Genomic DNA, 27,939 nt, shown 5'->3' with positions numbered 1-27,939 from the left:
GTCCCATCACAGCTGGTACTGGCTGATGTTGTGGCGGGGTGAATTTGGTTAAAAGCTGACCAAACATTTTTGTTTGGTGATCAAGAAACTTAGCAAACTGCTCGGGATCCATATTGATGAGGATCGAATGACTTTGATTCCAATAACACTTTGCCGTTTGCAAGAGTAAAATGCAATATGGCCGCCTATACCTAGCGACTAGCTCAGTCCGATAAAAAATTAACTGACACCAAGAAAACGTACTTAGAAGCACACGTCAACTTCTGACACCATGTTTTATTCTCAAATAAATACTCTGGGTATTCGTTATAAATCTTTTATTCACCAGTTCTTAACATAACTGTATTCAAGCATAGCTTCAATTCAACTGACCAAAATCCGCGGGTAAAAATACAAGGGGCACACAAGGAGTCGTTGTAATGGCGATAACAAGGGGTTATTAAAAATAATGCAACAGCAGTTGAAATAAATGATAAGATATAAACCTAAAATGATTATTCTTTCTACTTACACTTTTTGTTTCTCAAAATCCTTTCTTTTGTTATTGTTAAGAGAAAAATAATTTCTTTCAAAATAATTCAGCAGGTTATTTTTGATACATTTTTTCTCGATTTATTTTATTTTAGCAATTCTAATTACTTACATTAATGAAATTACAATTATTTCCAAACCACAATCACGGCGCGATGCCATTGCAGATCAGTTAAAATAGAGATATCCTGTAACAATTTTTTTGTAAAGAAAACGTGTTATGTAATATGAGGTTTCTAATATTATTGATTATCAATACTTACGTTTGGATTGTTGAAATGCTCCACGGAAAGGAAATGGGCAGATGAAATTTCACTTTTTGAAACACGTACAAACTATTTTGTTTATTCACAGTTGAAAAAGTTTCTATGGTTTGTAAGAAATATAACTGACACGGTTTATTTCAACAATAAACGGCGTTGTATCATTATGCAAATTAGATCATAGATGAAAGGAATTAAATTTTTCATTAACATAAAGATAAATTAGAATTGAATCAACACAGATTTGGCCAATAAAATCAACTCAACTTTTGTTTATAAGCAAAAAAATTGTAGTTTATTTCAACAATAAAATCAGGTGTAACAGAAATTGTTTTCGTTGAGTTAGACCGTAATGTTTATTCACATCAAACAGAGATCATTGTTGATGTTGAAGGGGGAAATTGGTTTGAAACAATCTTATTCTAGATAGATATTAACAAAAATCAAATTTGAAAATCTACTTACTATCTTATTCTTTAAAACATGCTCCATTTTTCTGCGTGTACGCCGAACAAGAAAATGACGTCAATTTGTACAACTGGGATTGGTGGATGAAAACAGTTCGATTCTAATCATTTTTTCAATAGTATGCTATTAAAATACTGAAACGACGTTGCCATACATGTTTAAATTAGAAGTTTCCGAATCGATTGGCTGTTATCAATCCATCAATAAATGACTGAGTTATTAACGTTCAACATTATGACAGAAAAAGTTAAGCGGCTATTTTTGAAACTTTTAATTGACACCCCCTCGTATAGCGAAGGGTAAGGCATTTCTAATGCCAAAACTTATGTAAAACGCCTTAAGAAACGCCTTAATGAGAAAAAGCAAGGGCCGATTCAGATTTTCGTAATGTGGTAAGGTTCGAACATTTAATAAATTGGGATTTTTATAATTCGCCTATCTATAACGACCCAGTGAAAGTTTAATAAAATTAAAACGACAAATAAGACATTAACTTTTGGTTTGATGATACAAATACAACTGTTTAATGAAAATAAGTTTAAATTTGTGTTTTTCCTGAGTCCAACTGTGAAATTCTGTTCATCAATTCTTTTTCAATTCGCACAAGTTCTAGCTTGACATTTATGTCATCATCCGAAGTCATTTGACCTAAAACAAAAATATTTATTTTAAAATATCATTGAAATATATTTAAAGGCATACGAGTTTCCCGATATCGCTGTACATTTGTGGTAGATTTTATTTGTTCCTTGATTTGATTGTTATCTTGTTCTAAACCTAACATGTCACCAGTAAACATACTCAAGCGGCTTTGGTAGTTTTTTAGCTTGTTGTTCATGTCATGTAGTATCTTCTCTTTTTCTTGTACATTATTATTCAACGTTTCAATATTTGCATCCATTGCTTACAATTGAATTAACCATTTAGAGAAGCTTCAGCAGCTAGAAGTTCTATATGGAAGATCTATAATAGAGAAGAAACTGCAGCAAACGTATTCCCAGCAAGCCGTTCTATTTATATTTATTCGACCAGTTCTTCTGTCAAATTTAAAACTGGTCTACGATCAGAGTTACCATATTCACAGATTTTTCTGTAAAATCACAGATTGTTTTGCCTGTTTTGCACACAGATTCTGTGTCACAGAACACAGACTTTATCAAAATTCACAGATTTTCACAGATTTTTATGAGTATTTCAGACTTTTTGAAAGTTTTTCACAGATTTTCACAGATTATAAAAAAAAACAATTATAACACAGATGGTACACAGATTTCTAAATTGGAACACAGATTTTAAAATGGCAACTCTGCCTACGATGCCGTTCTATTTTTTGTATATCTTGGTTAATTTTTCAAAAGGGCGTATAAGCAAGTGACAGTTTCTCTTTGTTTACTTTCTCTGCTATTAATTACCAAGCGGTTTCCACGTTTATCACTCAACTCTTTGCATGAAATGATACCCGAAACTTCCGACTTTCAAACAGAATAGTGATATCAAAGAAAATCTTTTTAATCACATCACAATAATCGAAAGAGAGAGTGATTAAAGAGAAACTGTCACTTGCTTATACGCCATTATGAAAAATCAACCGAAATATTTGCAACACGGGTAAAAGTGTTTTACCCGTATTTCAAATATTTCGGTTGATACTATTAAAATTTAAATATATATTTTATAACAAGAAAAACTGGCAACACCAACAGTATGCTGGTGCTGCCAGTTTTTCTTGGTTTATAATTGAGATTTAAATTTTGTAACTGGCATAAATTATCTATGTAGAACTAGACTACTACTGAATATGCCCTTAACTCATCAACAGGGATGCCAGGACATTTTTTTCAAAAAACTGTGATCAAGCCAAAAACTTCTCTGCGAAAATCTGTACGCATTTCCCGTACCATAAAAGCTGGTCGGAATCATTTTGGTGAGCACAAAGGTCTCACTATTGCCAACCGCTCTGTACTTTTTGGTGATAAACCGTGATTGATTTTTAAAATCAGTGCAGAAAGTTGAAAATCTGTGAAACACAGATTAATCTGTGTACCTGGCATCCCTGCTTATCAAACAGTCCGACGTAAACATTTCGAATAGGCCTGAAAGCAATTCGATAGTCCCACGACAAAAGAGCCTAACTGCAAAAGAGAACCTCTCTTTGTTTACTTTCTCTTTTGATTATTACGGAGCCATTATTGCCAATTCTCTAAAGTTTTCAATACAAATCGAAAGCTTGTAGTTTACCTTGAAAGATTTGCGAAGAGTAGAGCGTTAAATATAAAATAAGTTCGGTAAATCGTGGAAGAAAAAGTAAACAAAGAGAAACTGTCATTTGCAGTTAGGCCCTTTTGTCGTGCGACGGTCGAATTGACAAATTCTTTCATATCTCGGTTGATTTTTCATTAGGGCGTATAAGCAAGTGACAGTTTCTCTTTAATCACTCTCTCTTTCGATTATTGTGATGTGATTAAAATGATTTTCTTTGATATCACTATTCTGTTTGAAAGTCGAATGTTTCGGGTATCATTTAATGCAAAGAGTTGAGTGATAAACGTGGAAACCGCTTGGTAATTAATAGAAGAGAAAATAAACAAAGAGAAACTGTCACTTGCTTATACGCCCTTATGAAAAACTAACCGAGAATTGGAAATTACAGCAATATGCCGTAACAATTGAAAGAAAAAGTAAACAAAGGGAAATTGTCATTTCCATTCGGGACATTTTCTAATGTTTATCGAGTATTGTCGTTTTCGGTTAATGCAAATCTAAGGGCATGCCCAGGAGTGTTCTAGTTCTAGATGCATAATTTATGTCACTTTTAAAATTTGAATTTAAAATTTATAACAAAATAAATTGGCAGCCCCAGCAGCTTTCTACACTGAGCCAAATTATCACTTTCACATTATATGATATTGTAATGATTTTGCACTATTGGAATTCTCAATGATAGCTATGTGGTGTATTCAACATCATGTCAAGTATATATGTTAATGCTATGAAGCATAACATTCTTCTGGAAGTTATTCTCATATGATTTCAATATAGCAAATGAAATTTCTTGTCTGAATCGAATCTATTAGCGTGTTCTATAGTCACAAATAGGCAAATCATATAAGAAATATCGGAAAACCTTTTGAAATGCATTTGGTATTATATTGAAACGTATTTATTCAGGTTAATGTAGTCCATTTTATATGACATATAAAATAAAACAAAGTCAACGTTCTGTTCATAACAAATTAAAATATTTATTTATATAAACATTACATATTACCGTTTTATTATCGTATCACCTAATCATATATCACTTTTATTATAATCCTTTCCTATGTTCGCCAACTCAAATAAACCGATACCACAACCTGATTGAAGTGAAAAAGTATTATTGAGTACAAAATATATACGAAGTAAAATACATACCACTCAAAACTTCTAGAAAATGTTGCGGAAATCCCAACTCGAATAAAACGCGTTGTTCTCGGGTAGCCATCATTATTTTTTCCGTATTTGTTAAATTTTGTTATATACATGTCATCGAACATTCATACAGCTCATATATGATATTCCCAATATTTTCACTATGGCTATGGATATTTGAAAGTTATTGTATATTATATAAATTTCATATACACTATCAATTATAGTTATATGTTTCCATATGACATCTATAATAAATAAAAACAATTGATTCATATGACACATTTAATGAATAGAAAACAGATTTTCATTTCAGTGTATGTGTTTCAAATATTCTTAAATTTACTGGTGACGTATATCCACATATGCCTCATATCATAAGAACATAATGCGTAAAATGACTGAATTTTACAAGAATGATTTACATATGTGTCGAACATACACTACTTTTAGAGCAGACGTGTAAATTTACATGCTTCAATTCTTTAAAATATGTGGTACACTGAAATGAAAATCTTATTTATATTCATTAGATTTGTCATATGAATCATATGCCGAATATAATTCATAGAAATTATATAGAAACTTATAATTTTTATTTGATGTGTACGTCAAATCTAAATGGACGTTATCATAATGAAAGTTATAAAAATATCCCATATAATTTATATGGAAATCCGATGAAAGTCGTGAATCGTACTGCTTGAAGCTGAAGGAATAGTTGTGTCCTCAATATTCGTCAACTTCTCCAGACCATTTTTTTCAGGAAGTTCCGCATCTCAATGTAATTTTAAATCGCTGAAAAAACAGCTTATCCAACTTCGTTCAAGGATATGCGTTAACGGACCATGAAATATATATCCGGTACGTTTCATTACTCTATCTGTCTAGTAAGATTCATTTTTTTTATATTTTCAGTCACGGGATCTCACTTCTCTTTCGCAAATATCATGAGGTGCTCCCTTACCGAACGGAATACTAGTATAGCTTGAATCCTCAAAGAAAAGTAGTAGTTTGCAATTAACTACTATTCGTATGACCTCCATTGAAAGTTTTATATATATATATATATATATATATATATATATATATATATATATATATATATATATATATATATATATATATATATATATATATATATATATATATATATATATATATATATATATATATTATACTTAACTAGTCATATGGTATATATGAACCTATCTAAATAAATTCGAAGTGAATATAATATGCGCTTCATAAATTGTTCCAATGTATGTTGTGCGGATATCTAGTAATGGCTATAAGACGCGCCAATAAATTTTACTCAGACAGGAAATTTCATTCGTTATATGGAAATCCTGTAAAAATAATGTTAAGAAGAGTTTTATGTTTCATAAGATTATCTCATATATTTGACATGATGTTGAACACATCTTGTAACTATTATTGGAAATGCTAATAGTGCAAAATCATTAGAATATCATATAATGTGAAATAGAAAATTTAGCTCAGTGTAGATCTACTGTAAAAATGAGTCATTGTTTACGCTCGTATATGTCGGTCTCAGAAGACGTAAATTTACACGATTTTACAGATTTTTTTAAAAACTTTATGCTAAGAAAGAAATATTTATTATATTTAAATTTTTAGACTCGGTTTTTGATTTGAAATAAACATGTAAAATGTTTTGGTGAATGCATTCTTTTATTATGTAATAATGCTCAAAACAATTAATTCTGTATAAAATGTTCATTACGACCTAAGTAACAAAAGTAAACAAACCGAGATTTTTATTGCATTTTGTTAGGAATGTCCTAATACACGCACTACCCGAAAACCGTTTCTCGATTCACTATAGATTCACTAAAAAATCTGTCAACACATTTGACGTATGTCGAAATCAATGAAAAATAATCATTAATGCTACTTTCGTCAATTGGCAATGTTTTGACCAATGTACCAAAGCATAAACAAAAGTGTATGCGCGGACTTACGACAAAATAATTTTTCACGAAAAAGCAGATCTAGTGTGATATTATGAAGATGAGACTTGCTGTAGAGTTGGAGATATTTATTGGCATCGAGTTGCTATTAAGCTTGTTGAAAAATACGCTGATTAATTTGGTAAGAAACTGTTTTGTTTCCAATCGTAGAAACCGTTATGAATCCTTCGTCAAACAAAAGCGAAAATTATCAAAACACACTAAAAACGAGTCGACTGTCATTTTTTCCACTTGATATGCAAAACTAGCTCTTGTTTTCGAACAAAACTGGCTTTCACACAAGTGCGAGTAACAAAACGACGAATGAACTCTGTGACTTTCGCAAAACGACGTAACTAACAGAAGCAAAACGACTTATGTGTCAAGTCAACCAGGATAAAACGACATATGCTACTGTCCAATGTACATGATCAAATTACAAAACGACGTAAGTGTCGTTTTTGCCAAAAAGTTAACTTTTTAGTTGAAAATTGTGAATTAGTCACTATGATACGTTGCACGCATACAAATTGGACGATTTAGTGAAGAGATGAAGTTGTTTCAATTACTCATTTTCAAATAGGATTTAAAATTGTGCGATTATTTTTCAACATCGCTTTTCTCGGTTCAGCTGAAATGTCACATACGTCGTTTTGAACATTTTATGCAGAATTGAGCTTTGATGACAAAATACAAAATATCTCATGAACATCACATTGTGAGTATGTTTCGAAATCATTCTGCAAGTATTCTGTAGACCCTAGGACAGGACCAGACAACTGGCTTCTTTTTCCAGAAAATATTTCTCTTCTTATTCCGGTTGCTCCCTGCTGTAAATAATAAATGCCTCGCGATCACTGTTGCCAGTAGAGATAATTATTCATTCTGAAAACTTTCTCCCCTTATAACATGCAATTATTTATCATTTGAAAACACTTAGACAAATGTTATATCGGTCAAAAATATAGCTCTGGATTCAATTTGATCAGATGTTTGTTTTGAAGAAAGCGTTTAGTTGAAAGAGCTTAATAAAATTTTTCTAAAACACTCATTTTTGGGTAATTATTTTTGCAGCTTTATTAACTAAAGTATTCAACATATTCTATTTGAGAAAAATAATAACATACAGAAGTATCCAAAGATTCGGTGCTATTCTCAACCAACATAATCAATATTCTCGTCCATATCACACTTCGTGATTTCGAGCTTTCTTTTTGTATCATCCAGTGATTGTTAAATGTACTCGTATACTTTCCACATTGACAGGACTTAAAAACAAATTGAACTTAAATCCTATTGAAATTTATAATTTTGAAAAGATGTGTTATGACTGATAATGCCGGTAGGGAGGTGATATTTTCTACTTAGTAATAACACGAGGTGAATGATCTAACAGTCAACTGTAAACTATCTATTGTCTTAAAACTCTGAACGCTGATCCAGCAGCTGTTCATTTAGGGCTGTAGTGCCGGGTGGTCACCACAGTTCTTCCCCCTTATTTTTAAACTTACATTCGATCATGGCGAAACTTCACTGCCATATAAATTCAAACTACGGCAAAACTAAACTACCGCAAACCAATAGATTTTGAAACCGACTAAACTTTACTGTCGTTTAAACTTTTGTTGTTTATAAAATACGAAATCGGGATCTTTCCGAGGACGCTTCGATCTCCTCGAACGACGTAAACTGACGGACTGATGACTCGAACTTTCCGCCGAACTCGTTTGTTTCGATCGCGACCACTGCCGCGTAGACGTGCCTTCTTGAGGATCAACCTCCTCAAGCGGTAAATTACTGCTACCCGAACCACCACCATCCGAATCACAAACCATTGGTTGATCGTCAGGTGTGTCTCGGTAAATAAACGAATCCGCTGCGAAACCGAGAAAGTCGCTAGCATCGTCGTCAAAGCTCTCGTCGTTATCGTCTTCTCTACTTCGTTTACGTGCTGGACTGCTCTCCTTTCCCCTTGCAAAAATCAAACCACACCTTTTCTTATTAGTGCCAAACACCTTGAGTTGATTGCGGTGCGCCAGATACACCAGACCTCCAACGGAAACCTGAAATGTATTTAAAGAAACACGTCTTAGAAAGTTGGCTTCAAGCCATCGTCGAATATCGGTAGGTCTAAAATTTTTAAAATAAATTAATTCTCCTGGGCGCAAAGAGTCAATCCAGTCACGAAGTCGGTGTTTATCTTTGGTATGTTTGTAATTTACAGGTACATCCACAACTTCACGCTTCGTCAAATGATTCCTAAAACTATTTCTAGGATGGATTATATCCAACAACGTCTTGGGCTTAAAACTAAACAGCCTCTCGGAAGGAAACGAACGACCATCTTCCAAACATTTTTAAAATAAATTAATTCTCCTGGGCGCAAAGAGTCAATCCAGTCACGAAGTCGGTGTTTATCTTTGGTATGTTTGTAATTTACAGGTACATCCACAACTTCACGCTTCGTCAAATGATTCCTAAAACTATTTCTAGGATGGATTATATCCAACAACGTCTTGGGCTTAAAACTAAACAGCCTCTCGGAAGGAAACGAACGACCATCTTCCAAACATGTATTCCTATAGCTAAACAAAAAGTACGAAACTAAATCATCTGTACTTAAACCTGCCATTTCCGGATCCAACAAAAACTTCTTTAAACCATCTTTCACCAATCTTACCATACGTTCTGCTTGTCCATTGCTCGATGGATTATACGGTGGACTCTTCATCGCCTTTATGTTGTGTTTCTGTAAAAAATCAATAAATTCTTTGGAATTAAACGGTGGTCCGCCGTCCGTAACTACTACGTCCGGTAACCCAAACCTTGTAAAAACGCTGATAAACTTCGACTTGACACTCCTGGCATCAGTACTAAACTTCATGTACTCAACCTTGAGCCATTTTGAGAAACTGTCAACAATGACCAGGAAAACTTTCTTGTCGAAATGAAAGAAGTCCGCATGAATGCGGGTAAACGGTTTTGTTGTTGGAATCCAGTTAGAGTACGGAGCTTGCTTCGGAACAACATTCATTTGGCAACACACTCTGCATGATTTGACGAAACTTTCAATGTCACTATTCATGCCGTACCAATAAACTGTCCTTCTTGCCATTTGCTTAATCTTGGTTATTCCGGAATGGCTTATGCAACAATTTCAGGATCTGCTTTTGTAAACTTGCAGGTATAATGACACGATCCTGATACAGTAAACATTCTTCTACTTGTTCTAAATCTTGGTGCTGTGCATAAACATCCAAAAACATTCGATCCAACTTCTGCGGCCAACCATGCTTCATGTAATAAACTATTTGTTGCAAAAACTTGTCTTTCTTTGTCTCAATTGCAATCAAAGCATGATCTATCGGAAACTCATTCGAAATATTTAAACTCTTGATAAACTCTCTTTGTAAAGAAGCTGGTACATTTTCTGGCAAAGGAAACCTTGAGCAAAAATCTACATTGCCCATTTTTGTTGACGGTCTATAAACAATGTCGAAATCGTAAATACTCAGTTCAAGTACATATCTTTGTAAACGTGTCACAAACAATGTATTCTTGCCTTCTTTACCGAAACTGCGAATCAACGGTTTACGATCAGTATACACAGTAAACTTCTTTCCAAACAAGAATTTGTGGAACTTCTTAATGGTGCTCACAACTGCTAAAGCTTCTAAGTGCAAAATTGGGTAGGATTTTTGTGCATTCGTTAAACTGAAGGAGGTGAAACTAATGGGCCTCTCTTCTCCATTGATTTGATGTGCTATTACTCCACCTAACCCATAACTACAAGCATCTGTTACAACGACAACAGGCTTATTCGGATCATAAAACTCTAAAAGCTTTGAGCTCAACAACGCTTGCTTACAGCTTTCAAACACTCGACTACACTCAGCATTCCAGACAAACTTAACGTCTTTCTTCAATAAACGATACAGACAGCTAAGGCGTGCGGACAAATTGGGTAGAAATTTACCATAGTAATTTACTAAACCCAAAAATGCCTTAAGCTCAGAGACGTTATTCGGAATACTAGCTCTCCGAATAGTCTCGACCTTTTCTGGACTAGGCAACAATCCTCTGTCGCTCAAAACATGTCCTAGAAACGGCAAACTCGAAACAAACCAAATGTTGGCTTTAGACAAACGTTCTAAAACCACATTAAGCCTTCGCGCCCAGTCTTCTTTGTCCTTGCCTGCTATCAAAACATCATCTAAGTAAACGTAAACTCCGTCGATATTTTTCAAAACTTGATCCATGATCCGTTGGAATATAGCTGCACTAGAAGAAGCACCTTGTGGCAAACGATTATACGTAAACAAACCTTTGATTGTATTTATCACCATTATTTTCCTAGACTTTTTAGATAATAATAACTGTGTATACGCGCCAGCCAGATCAAGAGAACAGAAAACTTTAGCGCCAGCCAACGAGGCAAACAAATCCTGAGTTAATGGTAACAGATATGTATTAGGGATCAAAACTTTGTTGATTGAAACTTTACAATCAATGACTATCCTAATACCATTGTCTTTTTTCACCACAACTATTACCGGAGATGCCCATTCACTTGCATCTATTGGTGTTATGACGCCATCTTTTTCTAAACTACTTAAATGTTCTAAAACTTTATCTTTTAATCTGAATGGAACGTCATAAGCACGCTTAAACACCGGTGTGTGATCTTTTAAAACTAGATCAGCCTCAAACCCTTTCATTGGCGTAGATAAAGATTTATCAAAAATATTGGCAAACTTACTCTGTATCTCTGCAACGGTCTGGTCTGTCGAAACTGCCAGTTGATTGATGTTGCTTCCAAACGCTCTTCTCCAATCAGGAACAAACAGATCCAGCCAATCTCGTCCAAGCAAAGGCGTGAAACAGTTGTCGCTTCGCAAAACAATCAGATAAACATCCTTTTTCTGATTATTAAACTCTACATAAACTTGAATCTGTCCTTCAACCTTCAAACGACTCCCATTGATCACTGCTAACTTCTTGTCGCATTTTTGCAATGGAATATGATCGAAATCTCCCTCGTACATCTCAAAACTGATGACGAAAACTGCAGCGCCACAATCGACTTCCATTTTTAACCGCAAGCAACTTTTTTTTGCTTTGTTCTTCAGGTCATAACAAAAACGACGTACATGACCTTTCCTACGACAGAAGTTGCAAAACAAACTTTGAGTCCTGGATGAAGAACGATTCCTGCGATCAAAAGAAACTGAACGGCTTCGACTTCTCCTTCTGCTTGGTTCTCGACTCCTTCCTCGTGAGCGATCTCGAGAAACTACACGACTGTCACGCTTCCCAAGTCTGTTCAAAACGCTAACACGAGTCGAATCACCAGAGATCAACTTAGCTCTTGCTCCTGCTAACTCTCTGTTCACAATGAGTTTCTCCGCTTTGGCCAGAGTTAAATCGTCCTCGTCGAATAAACGTTGCTGCAAGTCCTTGTTACTGATACCGCAAACCAACTTATCACGAATCGCCATGTCCTTAAACTCTCCGAAATCACACATTTCTGCCTGGAGCTTGACAGCAAGAATAAAATCCTCCGCACTTTCATTCGGACCTTGAACACGTTGATAAAACTTGTACCGCTGGATCAAATCGCTTTCAGTCTTATCGTATCGCTTCTTTAAACTCTTTAAACGACACGGCTTTCAAATCCTTTCCGGGAAAAAGAAGCTTCAGCTCACTATAAACTTCTCTACTACAAGTAGCCAAAACGACACTTTTTGTTCCTCCGGACTTGTCACTTTATGATGCGCAAACACCCAATCTAACTGCTCCAAAAACTGCGCGAACGGGATCGTTCCGGGAATAAACGGTTCTATTTGATTCACCAACGGCATACTTGACATAATGAGAGAACAAACAAAATAAAAAAACACGATTTGATTTGAATAGTTTTTATTATTTTTTTAATGAACGGTAAACTTTTTCTTTCAGTGTAAACTGGAAGATCGAATCGAAACAAACTGAATTCGACTTCGAAATAAACAAACAAGTTCTATTCGTTAAACTGGTACGCGATAAACAATGAACTTTTCAATTCCGTTTTGTGCAAGAAACTAACGGTAAACAGCGATAAACATAAAATTCATATGCAACAGAGCCAAGCGATAAACAACAGTCGCCTATGCAAGCAAAACTCGGGTGCTACAACTCTATGTTGATGGTAGTATGCAACATAAAACCAAAATCCAAAATGGTTTTTTCTGATGCTTAACTCACTTTCTAACAAAATGAAACGCAATTCCTTTTGTGTGCTAAACAATCAGAATGCCTTCAAATGCACTTTTTGTACATGCACTAGAAACTTTGAATTAAACGAAACATGCAAAAACTTACGTGATCGTTGACCAAACCTACGGCAAACAAACCAAAACAAACTATTCCGGAGAAATAGACGGGTCTTCCTTCCTTCCTTCTTCGTCGGATGATAGCGATCCAACAGAAAGCGTCTGTTATCAAGCGGTTATTTTCCGCAAAAACACCTCACTGAACTCAACCACTAGCAACGGGATAAACTAAAATGTTATTTCACCGTTGAAACACTTAGTGGGGTAAACAGTTTTTCTACCGCTTTTTTTTAAACTAGCGGGACTCTCACTCTACCAGCAAAAAGCCGGAAAAAAACACTAGCAGTAACCGTAAACGGCTTCTGGTAAACTTAACACCAGGAATAAACACTGCTAAAACACTTTTTTAACGCGAAATTGAACGATTTTTCCTCGTCGCCACTGTTATGACTGATAATGCCGGTAGGGAGGTGATATTTTCTACTTAGTAATAACACGAGGTGAATGATCTAACAGTCAACTGTAAACTATCAGCTGTTCTTTCAGGGCTGTAGTGCCGGGTGGTCACCACAAGATGATCCGAAAAATAAAATATCCAATATCAAGCTACATTCCGACGATACTGACAACACTTTTTCTACCACCCTGCAGTAATATTGATTTCAACAACTTGTACTTGCTTATGTCAATTTCAACCAATCACGAGCTGGTCCGAAATTGGTCCTAAAAGTGGATTAACAATTGTCAGGTCCTGTCCTAGTGTAGACCTAATAAAAGTTATGTGTAGAGTTCATGAATTAGAACTACACTGAGCTAAATTTTCATTTTCACATTATATGATGTTCTAATGATTTTTCACTATTAGCATTTCCAATGATAGTTACAAAGTGTATTGAACATCATGTCAAAAATATGAGATAATTTTATGAAACATAAAACTCTTCGTAATGTTATTTTTACAAGATTTTCATATAACGAATGAAATTTTTAGCCTGAGTCAAATTTATTGCATCACCCTATAACCACAGACTAACAGACATGACAGTATGAGTAAATTCTTATAAAAATAATTTTTCGTTATGCACTAGTTCCACCTATATTGTACTGCGCGAACAATTTACTATCTGTACACCCCTTGTGTTACGTAAAAGTTTTTTTACTAGTTGGTTTCCCCTCGTTTGTCAACACCGATCAGCTGCTTGCAGGGTTGCCTGATTTCATCGAAATATTTGAAAATGAATCGTCACAATAAATTTTTGGATTACGTTGATAATATATTTAACTTTTTTAGCGATCTTGGAAGGTAAACATTTATTTTACTCAACGTTGTTCATCTAGACTATTTTTGATTGTGTTGGTAATTTTCACCCGAAATTAAGTGACGGCAGACCAGAAGCAAGTAAATATTGTAACAAAACGGGTTCGATTTTGTATTGCGTTGTAGGATGAGAAGTAGGCACAATTCTGTATATAGTTTTGGCAATATGTAATTAATCTGTATCCTGCATGAAATTCGCATGGAGGTATACAAATCAATACATTTACAGGTAATTCTGTATGAATGGCAACTCGGTTGGTAAATGAAAAAAATAAACACAGTCTAGATGACAGGCAGAATGTTTTTGATAGGGTAACGTGGTGCCATCATGACACATGTGAGTACTGTCCCAAATAAAGGAATATTCGAAATGACCGTTGATATGGCTAAAGAATCTAATTTGAGTGTCCTGTCTGTTAGTCTGTGCTATAACCATTACTAGATATCCACACAACATACATTGAAACAATTTATGAAGCAAATATTATATTCATTTCGAATTAATATAGATAGGTTTATATACAATGAGCTAAATTTTCTTTTTCACATTATATGATATTCTAATGATTTTGCACTATTAGCATTTCCAATAATAGTTACAAGATGTGTTCAACATCATGTCAAATATATGAGATAATCTTATGAAACATAAAACTTATATATTCACTTCGAATTTATTTATATAGGTTCATATATACCATATGACTAGTTTTATAAAATTTATTTATATATATATATAACTTTCAATGGAGGTCATGCGAATAGCAGATAATTGCCAACTACTACTTTTCTTTGAGAATTCAAGCTGTACTAGTATTCCATTCGGTAAGTGAGCACCTCATGATATTTGCGAAAGAGAAGTGAGATCCCGAGACTGAAAATAAAAAAAATGAATCTTACTAGACAGATAGTGTAATGAAACGTACCGGATATATATTTCATGGTCCGTTAACGCATATCCTTGAACGAAGTTGGATAAGCTGTTTTTTCAGCGATTTAAAATTACATTGAGATGCGGAACTTCCTGAAAAAAATGGTCTGGAGTAGTTGACGAATATTGAGGACACAACTATTCCTTCAGCTTCAAGCAGTACGATTCACGACTTTCATCGGATTTCCATATAAATTATATGGGATATTTTTATAACTTTCATTATGATAACGTCCATTTAGATTTGACGTACACATTAAATAAAAATTATAAGTTTCTATATAATTTCTATGAATTATATTCGGCATATGATTCATATGACAAATCTAATGAATATGAATAAGATTTTCATTTCAGTGCACAACAAACTTTGACTTCGGCTCGCACACATTCTAATTTCGTATATGAATAGATCTGTTCACTCTGCATCGGTGTGAGTAACCGAGACGTCAAATTGCTCAATTTATTCCACAGGGCGTGTTGTGAACCTTACCAAATAGGTGTTCCACCAGTATTTTGGTCCGCCCCGATTTTATCGTGCACAGCGATCAACTCTGGGTGATTTGTTTTGCGTTTTTACGCTCCTAAGTAGTAGTGCCTTTTAAACTGGTCAATGTTTGGTGATAAATATAAAACACTACACATCACACATAACACATTAAACTTTTATTTTATTCTAACACGACACTACATTTATTTAAACACGTATTCTTCTATTTAATTACAATTCACTACAATACACTCTACAAGTACACAAAACTACTAATCACGGACGGTGGCCAGTCCTATCTCTACGAAGGTTGATTTGGAATGAGAAATGATGGAGCAAATCGCATAATTAACTACTCAAATAAAAAATTTTCTCCGAACATAGTTTTATGCTTGAGATCGCTTTACTCTTCTCACCCCTCACTGAATTTCTCACTACTTTCGTTAAGTTTGGTAACAACAGTGTGAGCAGGTCGTACTACTGTCAGTCTATCGTGAACAATGTTGTGATCAGTGCAAGTGCAAAATATCAACAGGGCGAAAAGGATGAGTCGAAAGCACGATGTAAAATACCCTGGTGATCACGTTTTTCTATGTGTTAGTGCGGTTGTCATTTTATTTTGGAATAACAGAGAGACGTGAAGAAGAAAAAATCTAAACAAATGACGTTCCGGGAGTTGCTTCTATGAAAATATCTAGAGTTGGTTCTGTTTGCGATAATATTGACAGTGAAATGCGGTGTTTTGTTCCGATGTTTCAATCGTTTTCATCACCTGCATTTGAAATGCCACCCACAGAACAATCACTCCATTATCCATAATAACTGTAATAGATACCACAGTGCGGTCCGCCAAATCCTTCCTCCAACGAAATGAATAGAGTCGGATGTGTGTAAAATTTTCTATATTTCAACGTTATCTTGCAAGCCCTTGAAGAAAAAATGTCCAGATTTTCAATTAGTGCCAAAGATTCGCCAGGCTGCGCGACAACTGGAGTAACTTAAAGTGAAATCCCGATCTGAAATGATCGTTTGTTTATGTTTACATGCTTGAATCCCGGCGCGCCATACTAAATTTCGTGAGAAAATTACCAACACAACCAAAACTGTCTTATCACGCCACCAGTGTATTTTGCGTCGTGAGTCGAAAGGAGGAATTAGAGTGCCTAGGTATAGTATGAATCCAGACAAAACTCACTTTCAAGGATCACATTGAAGAAATCCAGGCAAAGTGTAATAAATATATTAAATGTTTATATCCTCTTATAAACAGAAATTCTAAGCTCTGTCTAAAAAACAAATTGTTAATTTATAAACAAATTTTCAGACCAGCCATGCTTTATGCGATACCAATTTGGTCAAGCTGTTGTTCCACCAGGAAGAAAACTCTTCAAAGGATCCAGAATAAAATTCTGAAAATGATTTTGAAGCATCCTCCCTGGTTTAGTACCAATGAGTTACACAGACTCACAAATATAGAACCATTAGATGTAATGTCACATAATATTATAAGCAAATTCCGACAAAAATCGACGCAATCTTCAATTGAATCAATTCGCTCTCTGTATTAGTTAGTAAGTAAGTACAGGGTGATTTTTTAAGAGCTTGAGAACTTTTTTAAACAATAAAACGCATAAAATTTGCAAAATCTCATCGGTTCTTTATTTTAAACGTTAGATTGGTACATGACATTTACTTTTTGAAGATAATTTCATTCAAATGTTGACCGCGGCTGCGTCTTAGGTGGTCCATTCGGAAAGTCCAATTTTGGGCAACTTTTTCGAGCATTTCGGCCGGAATAGCCCGAATTTCTTCGGAAATGTTGTCTTCCAAAGCTGGAATAGTTACTGGCTTATTTCTGTAGACTTTAGACTTGACGTAGCCCCACAAAAAATAGTCTAAAGGCGTCAAATCGCATGATCTTGGTGGCCAACTTACCGGTCCATTTCTTGAGATGAATTGTTCTCCGAAGTTTTCCCTCAAAATGGCCATAGAATCGCGAGCTGTGTGGCATGTAGCGCCATCTTGTTGAAACCACATGTCAACCAAGTTCAGTTCTTCCATTTTTGGCAACAAAAAGTTTGTTAGCATCGAACGATAGCGATCGCCATTCACTGTAACGTTGCGTCCAACAGCATCTTTGAAAAAATACGGTCCAATGATTCCACCAGCGTACAAACCACACCAAACAGTGCATTTTTCGGGATGCATGGGCAGTTCTTGAACGGCTTCTGGTTGCTCTTCACTCCAAATGCGGCAATTTTGCTTATTTACGTAGCCATTCAACCAGAAATGAGCCTCATCGCTGAACAAAATTTGTCGATAAAAAAGCGGACTTTCCGAATGGACCACCTAAGACGCAGCCGCGGTCAACATTTAAATGAAATTATCTTCAAAAAGTAAATGTCATGTACCAATCTAACGTTTAAAATAAAGAACCGATGAGATTTTGCAAATTTTATGCGTTTTATTGTTTAAAAAAGCTCTCAAGCTCTTAAAAAATCACCCTGTATATAAGTTCCTTTTCCCCATTACACAATACAAGTAGGTTTAGAATTTTCCCTACACAAAAATCTCAGAATTGCGGAAGCAAATAATGTTCTCATGGTAATAACCAAATCATATATATATATATATATATATATATATATATATATATATATATATATATATATATATATATATATATATATATATATATATATATATATATATATATATATATATATATATATATATATATATATATATATATATATATATATATATAATAGGGCTGAAAAGTCACCACTTGTGGCTGAACACCCAATTTAAATCTTAATAATTTAATTTTAACTGATATTCCAACAAATAGTTATTCAAAAAAAAAAAAAAAGAGTGCCTATAATAGAGATGGGCAATTCGCTCCTGAGCTGTTCCAGTGAATCGAATCATTGAAGTGAGCTGACAGCTCACAGCTCTTTTCAAAAGAACCGCAGCTCATCAGCTCACTCATTTGCTACCCAGTTCACTGCATTATGACGAAGGGAACACGCTACGAGCTGATCGGAAAACACTTTTTTAACGCGAAATTGAACGATTTTTCCTCGTCGCCACTGTTATGACTGATAATGCCGGTAGGGAGGTGATATTTTCTACTTAGTAATAACACGAGGTGAATGATCTAACAGTCAACTGTAAACTATCAGCTGTTCTTTCAGGGCTGTAGTGCCGGGTGGTCACCACAAGATGATCCGAAAAATAAAATATCCAATATCAAGCTACATTCCGACGATACTGACAACACTTTTTCTACCACCCTGCAGTAATATTGATTTCAACAACTTGTACTTGCTTATGTCAATTTCAACCAATCACGAGCTGGTCCGAAATTGGTCCTAAAAGTGGATTAACAATTGTCAGGTCCTGTCCTAGTGTAGACCTAATAAAAGTTATGTGTAGAGTTCATGAATTAGAACTACACTGAGCTAAATTTTCATTTTCACATTATATGATGTTCTAATGATTTTTCACTATTAGCATTTCCAATGATAGTTACAAAGTGTATTGAACATCATGTCAAAAATATGAGATAATTTTATGAAACATAAAACTCTTCGTAATGTTATTTTTACAAGATTTTCATATAACGAATGAAATTTTTAGCCTGAGTCAAATTTATTGCATCACCCTATAACCACAGACTAACAGACATGACAGTATGAGTAAATTCTTATAAAAATAATTTTTCGTTATGCACTAGTTCCACCTATATTGTACTGCGCGAACAATTTACTATCTGTACACCCCTTGTGTTACGTAAAAGTTTTTTTACTAGTTGGTTTCCCCTCGTTTGTCAACACCGATCAGCTGCTTGCAGGGTTGCCTGATTTCATCGAAATATTTGAAAATGAATCGTCACAATAAATTTTTGGATTACGTTGATAATATATTTAACTTTTTTAGCGATCTTGGAAGGTAAACATTTATTTTACTCAACGTTGTTCATCTAGACTATTTTTGATTGTGTTGGTAATTTTCACCCGAAATTAAGTGACGGCAGACCAGAAGCAAGTAAATATTGTAACAAAACGGGTTCGATTTTGTATTGCGTTGTAGGATGAGAAGTAGGCACAATTCTGTATATAGTTTTGGCAATATGTAATTAATCTGTATCCTGCATGAAATTCGCATGGAGGTATACAAATCAATACATTTACAGGTAATTCTGTATGAATGGCAACTCGGTTGGTAAATGAAAAAAATAAACACAGTCTAGATGACAGGCAGAATGTTTTTGATAGGGTAACGTGGTGCCATCATGACACATGTGAGTACTGTCCCAAATAAAGGAATATTCGAAATGACCGTTGATATGGCTAAAGAATCTAATTTGAGTGTCCTGTCTGTTAGTCTGTGCTATAACCATTACTAGATATCCACACAACATACATTGAAACAATTTATGAAGCAAATATTATATTCATTTCGAATTAATATAGATAGGTTTATATACAATGAGCTAAATTTTCTTTTTCACATTATATGATATTCTAATGATTTTGCACTATTAGCATTTCCAATAATAGTTACAAGATGTGTTCAACATCATGTCAAATATATGAGATAATCTTATGAAACATAAAACTTATATATTCACTTCGAATTTATTTATATAGGTTCATATATACCATATGACTAGTTTTATAAAATTTATTTATATATATATATAACTTTCAATGGAGGTCATGCGAATAGCAGATAATTGCCAACTACTACTTTTCTTTGAGAATTCAAGCTGTACTAGTATTCCATTCGGTAAGTGAGCACCTCATGATATTTGCGAAAGAGAAGTGAGATCCCGAGACTGAAAATAAAAAAAATGAATCTTACTAGACAGATAGTGTAATGAAACGTACCGGATATATATTTCATGGTCCGTTAACGCATATCCTTGAACGAAGTTGGATAAGCTGTTTTTTCAGCGATTTAAAATTACATTGAGATGCGGAACTTCCTGAAAAAAATGGTCTGGAGTAGTTGACGAATATTGAGGACACAACTATTCCTTCAGCTTCAAGCAGTACGATTCACGACTTTCATCGGATTTCCATATAAATTATATGGGATATTTTTATAACTTTCATTATGATAACGTCCATTTAGATTTGACGTACACATTAAATAAAAATTATAAGTTTCTATATAATTTCTATGAATTATATTCGGCATATGATTCATATGACAAATCTAATGAATATGAATAAGATTTTCATTTCAGTGCACAACAAACTTTGACTTCGGCTCGCACACATTCTAATTTCGTATATGAATAGATCTGTTCACTCTGCATCGGTGTGAGTAACCGAGACGTCAAATTGCTCAATTTATTCCACAGGGCGTGTTGTGAACCTTACCAAATAGGTGTTCCACCAGTATTTTGGTCCGCCCCGATTTTATCGTGCACAGCGATCAACTCTGGGTGATTTGTTTTGCGTTTTTACGCTCCTAAGTAGTAGTGCCTTTTAAACTGGTCAATGTTTGGTGATAAATATAAAACACTACACATCACACATAACACATTAAACTTTTATTTTATTCTAACACGACACTACATTTATTTAAACACGTATTCTTCTATTTAATTACAATTCACTACAATACACTCTACAAGTACACAAAACTACTAATCACGGACGGTGGCCAGTCCTATCTCTACGAAGGTTGATTTGGAATGAGAAATGATGGAGCAAATCGCATAATTAACTACTCAAATAAAAAATTTTCTCCGAACATAGTTTTATGCTTGAGATCGCTTTACTCTTCTCACCCCTCACTGAATTTCTCACTACTTTCGTTAAGTTTGGTAACAACAGTGTGAGCAGGTCGTACTACTGTCAGTCTATCGTGAACAATGTTGTGATCAGTGCAAGTGCAAAATATCAACAGGGCGAAAAGGATGAGTCGAAAGCACGATGTAAAATACCCTGGTGATCACGTTTTTCTATGTGTTAGTGCGGTTGTCATTTTATTTTGGAATAACAGAGAGACGTGAAGAAGAAAAAATCTAAACAAATGACGTTCCGGGAGTTGCTTCTATGAAAATATCTAGAGTTGGTTCTGTTTGCGATAATATTGACAGTGAAATGCGGTGTTTTGTTCCGATGTTTCAATCGTTTTCATCACCTGCATTTGAAATGCCACCCACAGAACAATCACTCCATTATCCATAATAACTGTAATAGATACCACAGTGCGGTCCGCCAAATCCTTCCTCCAACGAAATGAATAGAGTCGGATGTGTGTAAAATTTTCTATATTTCAACGTTATCTTGCAAGCCCTTGAAGAAAAAATGTCCAGATTTTCAATTAGTGCCAAAGATTCGCCAGGCTGCGCGACAACTGGAGTAACTTAAAGTGAAATCCCGATCTGAAATGATCGTTTGTTTATGTTTACATGCTTGAATCCCGGCGCGCCATACTAAATTTCGTGAGAAAATTACCAACACAACCAAAACTGTCTTATCACGCCACCAGTGTATTTTGCGTCGTGAGTCGAAAGGAGGAATTAGAGTGCCTAGGTATAGTATGAATCCAGACAAAACTCACTTTCAAGGATCACATTGAAGAAATCCAGGCAAAGTGTAATAAATATATTAAATGTTTATATCCTCTTATAAACAGAAATTCTAAGCTCTGTCTAAAAAACAAATTGTTAATTTATAAACAAATTTTCAGACCAGCCATGCTTTATGCGATACCAATTTGGTCAAGCTGTTGTTCCACCAGGAAGAAAACTCTTCAAAGGATCCAGAATAAAATTCTGAAAATGATTTTGAAGCATCCTCCCTGGTTTAGTACCAATGAGTTACACAGACTCACAAATATAGAACCATTAGATGTAATGTCACATAATATTATAAGCAAATTCCGACAAAAATCGACGCAATCTTCAATTGAATCAATTCGCTCTCTGTATTAGTTAGTAAGTAAGTACAGGGTGATTTTTTAAGAGCTTGAGAACTTTTTTAAACAATAAAACGCATAAAATTTGCAAAATCTCATCGGTTCTTTATTTTAAACGTTAGATTGGTACATGACATTTACTTTTTGAAGATAATTTCATTCAAATGTTGACCGCGGCTGCGTCTTAGGTGGTCCATTCGGAAAGTCCAATTTTGGGCAACTTTTTCGAGCATTTCGGCCGGAATAGCCCGAATTTCTTCGGAAATGTTGTCTTCCAAAGCTGGAATAGTTACTGGCTTATTTCTGTAGACTTTAGACTTGACGTAGCCCCACAAAAAATAGTCTAAAGGCGTCAAATCGCATGATCTTGGTGGCCAACTTACCGGTCCATTTCTTGAGATGAATTGTTCTCCGAAGTTTTCCCTCAAAATGGCCATAGAATCGCGAGCTGTGTGGCATGTAGCGCCATCTTGTTGAAACCACATGTCAACCAAGTTCAGTTCTTCCATTTTTGGCAACAAAAAGTTTGTTAGCATCGAACGATAGCGATCGCCATTCACTGTAACGTTGCGTCCAACAGCATCTTTGAAAAAATACGGTCCAATGATTCCACCAGCGTACAAACCACACCAAACAGTGCATTTTTCGGGATGCATGGGCAGTTCTTGAACGGCTTCTGGTTGCTCTTCACTCCAAATGCGGCAATTTTGCTTATTTACGTAGCCATTCAACCAGAAATGAGCCTCATCGCTGAACAAAATTTGTCGATAAAAAAGCGGACTTTCCGAATGGACCACCTAAGACGCAGCCGCGGTCAACATTTAAATGAAATTATCTTCAAAAAGTAAATGTCATGTACCAATCTAACGTTTAAAATAAAGAACCGATGAGATTTTGCAAATTTTATGCGTTTTATTGTTTAAAAAAGCTCTCAAGCTCTTAAAAAATCACCCTGTATATAAGTTCCTTTTCCCCATTACACAATACAAGTAGGTTTAGAATTTTCCCTACACAAAAATCTCAGAATTGCGGAAGCAAATAATGTTCTCATGGTAATAACCAAATCATATATATATATATATATATATATATATATATATATATATATATATATATATATATATATATATATATATATATATATATATATATATATATATATATATATATATATATATATATATATATATATATATATATATATATATATATATATATATATATAATAGGGCTGAAAAGTCACCACTTGTGGCTGAACACCCAATTTAAATCTTAATAATTTAATTTTAACTGATATTCCAACAAATAGTTATTCAAAAAAAAAAAAAAAGAGTGCCTATAATAGAGATGGGCAATTCGCTCCTGAGCTGTTCCAGTGAATCGAATCATTGAAGTGAGCTGACAGCTCACAGCTCTTTTCAAAAGAACCGCAGCTCATCAGCTCACTCATTTGCTACCCAGTTCACTGCATTATGACGAAGGGAACACGCTACGAGCTGATCGGATCTTCGGCTCTTTAAGAGATTCAATTTAGTCGACATCAATTAAAGATAAACTAATTCGCATTGCATTCATTGCATCATTGCAAATCAATGATTCAATTTCGATCATGCATACGAAAGAAAACCGGTGCATAAGAAAAACGGCGCACAAAATGAACCTTAAGTTCAAACTAAAAGAGCTGATGAGCTGATACATCGAATTGATTCACTTTGGTGAGCTGATCGGTTCGAAGCTGTTTTGCACGCCACTAGCCTATAACTAGAATGACGACATCTCATCCGTAATGTTGGCAACAATTCAAATATTCCATTAGCTTTACATTGAATTGACAGGTCTTTTGCTCTTTTGGAACTGGTAGCTGTCATTCCAAACGAACAGCTGTCGCCACTCTGATTATAGTCACTCTAGGAGGAATAAGAAGCCAATGGGCCGCTCTACACGAGACCAAGGGGCAAATCACTCTAAACTTTGTCTGAACTCAAACAAGTTTTACCGGGAGTAAAAAAGTTTAGCAGGGATCTCGCTGGATTAGAATGGGATTAGAGAAGTTTAGCCGAGATCTGGAAAAGCATTATTTTGACATAAGAAGCTGTAAACGTGGGAGCAGAGATGCCAGATATTTTCATATAATATATATAATATTGCTTTGTATAAAAAATCTGTATTTATCTGTATTCACTAATGAAAGGAAATTTCGGAAATAAAATGATGTTTAAAGATGTTATTCCATTAGATTATTGTTATAGAATGGCAGATGCAAGGAGCATTCCTTTATATCGTAAGTCCTTGCCGTACTGACAAAAACATTCAACCACAGACTAACAGACATGACAGTATTAGTAAATTCTTATAAAAATAATTTTTCGTAATGCACTAGTTCCACCTATATTGTACTGCGCGAACTATTTTCTATCTGTACACCCCTTGTGTTATGTACAAGTTTTTTTACTAGTTGGTTTCCCCTCGTTTGTCAAAACCGATCAGCTGCTTGCAGGGATGCCTGATTTCATCAAAATATTTGAAAATGAATCGTCACAATAAATTATTGGATTAGTTGATAATATATTTAAATTTTTCACGATGTTGGAAGGTAACCATTTATTTGACTCAACGTTGTTCATCTAGACTATTTTTTATTGTGTTGGTAGTTTTCACCCGAAATTAAGTGGCGGCAGACCAGAAGCAAGTAAATATTGTAACAAAACGGGTTCAATTTTGTATTGCGTTGAAGGATGAGAAGTAGGCACAATTATGTATATAGTTTTGGCAATATGTATTAAATCTGTATCCTGCATGAAATTCGCATGGACGTATACAAATCAATACATTACAGGTCCACAATGTCAAGACTTATGTCCATCCACTCTTTGCTCAAAGCGCATCTTCATCGTGTTGGCCTAAGTGAGAGTAATCTTTGCGTTTGCGGAGACGGTTATCATGACATCGAGCATGTTGTTTGGGCATGCTCCGAGTATTGCGACGTCAGACTCCAGCTAATTGATTCGCTTCGGGCCCGAGGTAGACCACCTTATGTTCCAGTCCGTGACGTTTTGGCAACTCGAGATCCCCTTAACATGACCTACCTCTATCACTTCTTAAAAGCCATAAACGTGCAAATCTAGTGCCCTCTCTTTCTCTTTCTTTCTTCTGCAGTGGTCCTACACCAAACGAACTAAACACTGGTCAAGCTGAATTGCTGGAAACCATCCATAAATGACACACCAACATCAAAGCACACCAACAAAGCATCCGAGTCTAGTATAGTCTCTTCCTCGTTACAATCTGGAGAACGTCGAGAACCCGGAAATGCAAAGTGTGTTTAAAATATTTAAAAGCTATTAATGAATGATTTGTAATATCAAAATATGTTTAAAATCAACACAGTATAGGTCCCACCGTCCTGACACTCCTTTACTAACTCTAGGGGAGCAGGCCGCCCCATAATACGGCTTCCACTCTTTTCCACCTAACAACAAGACAATCGGCCACGTTAAGCTAACGCAAATGAGCCCAATAAAAATTTTATTATAAAAAAAATACATTACAGGTAATTCTGTTTGAATGGCAACTCTGTTGGTAAATGAAAAAAAATAAACACAGTCTAGATGACAGACAGGATGTTTTTGATAGGGTAACGTAGCGCCATCATGACACATGTGAGTACTGTCCCAAATAAAGGAATATTCGAAATGACCGTTAAAATGATTGAAGAATCTAATTTGAGTGTCCTGTCTGTTAGTCTGTGATTCAACGACGAAATTTAATTGTTTTTGTTATCAACCACAATTGAATTGTAAATCCATATACTTTTTCGTTTGAAAATGATGACTTGGAATTCAAACATGGAATTCAAACGCCCAATACGCAACGTCAAGTCAGGTCATACAACTTTCCAGTCTGACAATAAAGTTTCATGACGCCATGACTTCCTTGAACGTCAGTTCAAATTGGTTTCAAATTATGATATAAATGTATTTCAGCGTTCATCATTAAACAGCTGCACGAAAAAATTTTCATTTTAATATGGGCAATCGAACACGCTCAGACGGAAAAGTTTCATTATTTCTTTCTTACTTTTTGTGGTATCTGTATAAATCTGTATTAAATTTGAGAAATCTGTATAAAATCCGTACTCTGTAATAAATCTGTATGCGCATGTAAAAATCTGTATAATACAGATAAATCTGTATAAATGGCATCTCTGCGTGGGAGCTCGAATGACAGATACACTTCAAACAAGATTAGGCAAAACTAGGTTGGTTGGTTCTTTTCGGCAAGCATTAACTGAGAGAGACGAAAGATATGAAATGAAAAGACGGATAGGTATTCTAGATTGAATCAGTTATAAATTTAGAACGGAAAAGTTAGCCTAGGCAGGCTCATATAGGCATGATCAGAAGAAAGAAATGAATTCTATTTTACCTTCTACCTGAGGGGGTCGAACACTAAATTCGAGTCCCCAAGTATGGTCGTGTAACAAGTGTAGTTCTTCACCACACTATGCTACTGACACCGGCAAAATAGAATTCAAATCTTCCCGCCTAGATCCGATCACGCGATTATTATTCTTTTACTACTGATACCGCAGCTGTGTCCAATGCTTTTTTAGGCACTAAGTTAAAAGTGCCAACCCCATACCTATTGTGTTTGAACTACTCGTAGCCTTTCGTTCCGCACACAACGGAGGGCATATCGCATCAAACGACACGGCCTGACACTCAGTAGAGATCGAATTTTTTGTTACATTTTTAACCAACTCATGTATATGTTATTTGGTTTTAATTGCCGCATAATGTCTACTATATCGATTTTGATTGGTTCTTTTCGGCAAGCATTAACTGAGAGAGACGAAAGATATGAAATGAAAAGACGGATAGGTATTCTAGATTGAATCAGTTATAAATTTAGAACGGAAAAGTTAACCTAGGCAGGCTCATATAGGCATGATCAGAAGAAAGAAATGAATTCTATTTTACCTTCTACCTGAGGGGGTCGAACACTAAATTCGAGTCCCCAAGTATGGTCGTGTAACAAGTGTAGTTCTTCACCACACTATGCTACTGACACCGGCAAAATAGAATTCAAATCTTCCCGCCTAGATCCGATCACGCGATTATTATTCTTTTACTACTGATACCGCAGCTGTGTCCAATGCTTTTTTAGGCACTAAGTTAAAAGTGCCAACCCCATACCTATTGTGTTTGAACTACTCGTAGGCGGGAAGATTTGAATTCTATTTTGCCGGTGTCAGTAGCATAGTGTGGTGAAGAACTACACTTGTTACACGACCATACTTGG

General features: G+C 35.0%; 1 protein-coding gene and 3 long non-coding RNA genes across 4 annotated transcripts; all 4 read right to left on the bottom strand.

Moving 5' to 3' along the window:
- Nucleotides 1-1,756: 1,756 nt before the first annotated feature.
- LOC131430193 (uncharacterized) lies at nucleotides 1,757-2,362 on the bottom strand. Its single transcript, XR_009229496.1, has 2 exons — nucleotides 1,965-2,362; nucleotides 1,757-1,910 (listed from the first exon to the last, which is right to left on the bottom strand). It is a non-coding gene; the product is annotated as an uncharacterized LOC131430193 (long non-coding RNA).
- A 5,687-nt stretch (nucleotides 2,363-8,049) lies between these two features.
- On the bottom strand, nucleotides 8,050-12,501 carry LOC131431188 (uncharacterized). The gene is made up of 2 exons (XM_058596751.1): nucleotides 11,406-12,501; nucleotides 8,050-8,709 (listed from the first exon to the last, which is right to left on the bottom strand). Exons 1-2 carry the CDS (start codon nucleotides 12,169-12,171, stop codon nucleotides 8,648-8,650), a joined length of 828 nt encoding a protein of 275 aa, XP_058452734.1. The 5' UTR covers nucleotides 12,172-12,501; the 3' UTR covers nucleotides 8,050-8,647.
- Nucleotides 12,502-13,462: 961 nt separating this feature from the next.
- LOC131431189 (uncharacterized) lies at nucleotides 13,463-17,066 on the bottom strand. Its single transcript, XR_009229653.1, has 3 exons — nucleotides 15,700-17,066; nucleotides 15,202-15,299; nucleotides 13,463-15,149 (listed from the first exon to the last, which is right to left on the bottom strand). It is a non-coding gene; the product is annotated as an uncharacterized LOC131431189 (long non-coding RNA).
- A 1,786-nt stretch (nucleotides 17,067-18,852) lies between these two features.
- LOC131432360 (uncharacterized) lies at nucleotides 18,853-22,456 on the bottom strand. Its single transcript, XR_009229834.1, has 3 exons — nucleotides 21,090-22,456; nucleotides 20,592-20,689; nucleotides 18,853-20,539 (listed from the first exon to the last, which is right to left on the bottom strand). It is a non-coding gene; the product is annotated as an uncharacterized LOC131432360 (long non-coding RNA).
- Nucleotides 22,457-27,939: the final 5,483 nt, after the last annotated feature.

The sequence above is a fragment of the Malaya genurostris genome, chromosome 2, assembly GCF_030247185.1.
Source record: "Malaya genurostris strain Urasoe2022 chromosome 2, Malgen_1.1, whole genome shotgun sequence".
Taxonomy (NCBI): Eukaryota; Metazoa; Arthropoda; class Insecta; order Diptera; family Culicidae; genus Malaya; species Malaya genurostris.
Note: the sequence above shows the minus strand (reverse complement) of the source record. Positions and strands in the feature narration are given on the sequence as shown.

Excerpts from the sequence above, each read along its gene's own strand:
- LOC131431188 (XM_058596751.1), bottom strand. The coding sequence starts at position 12,171 with ATGTGTGATTTCGGAGAGTTTAAGGACATGGCGATTCGTGATAAGTTG. Across the intron at positions 8,710-11,405 it reads GACCGTTGCAGAGATACAGA|GTTTCCGTTGGAGGTCTGGT; the intron begins GTAAGTTTGCCA and ends AATACATTTCAG.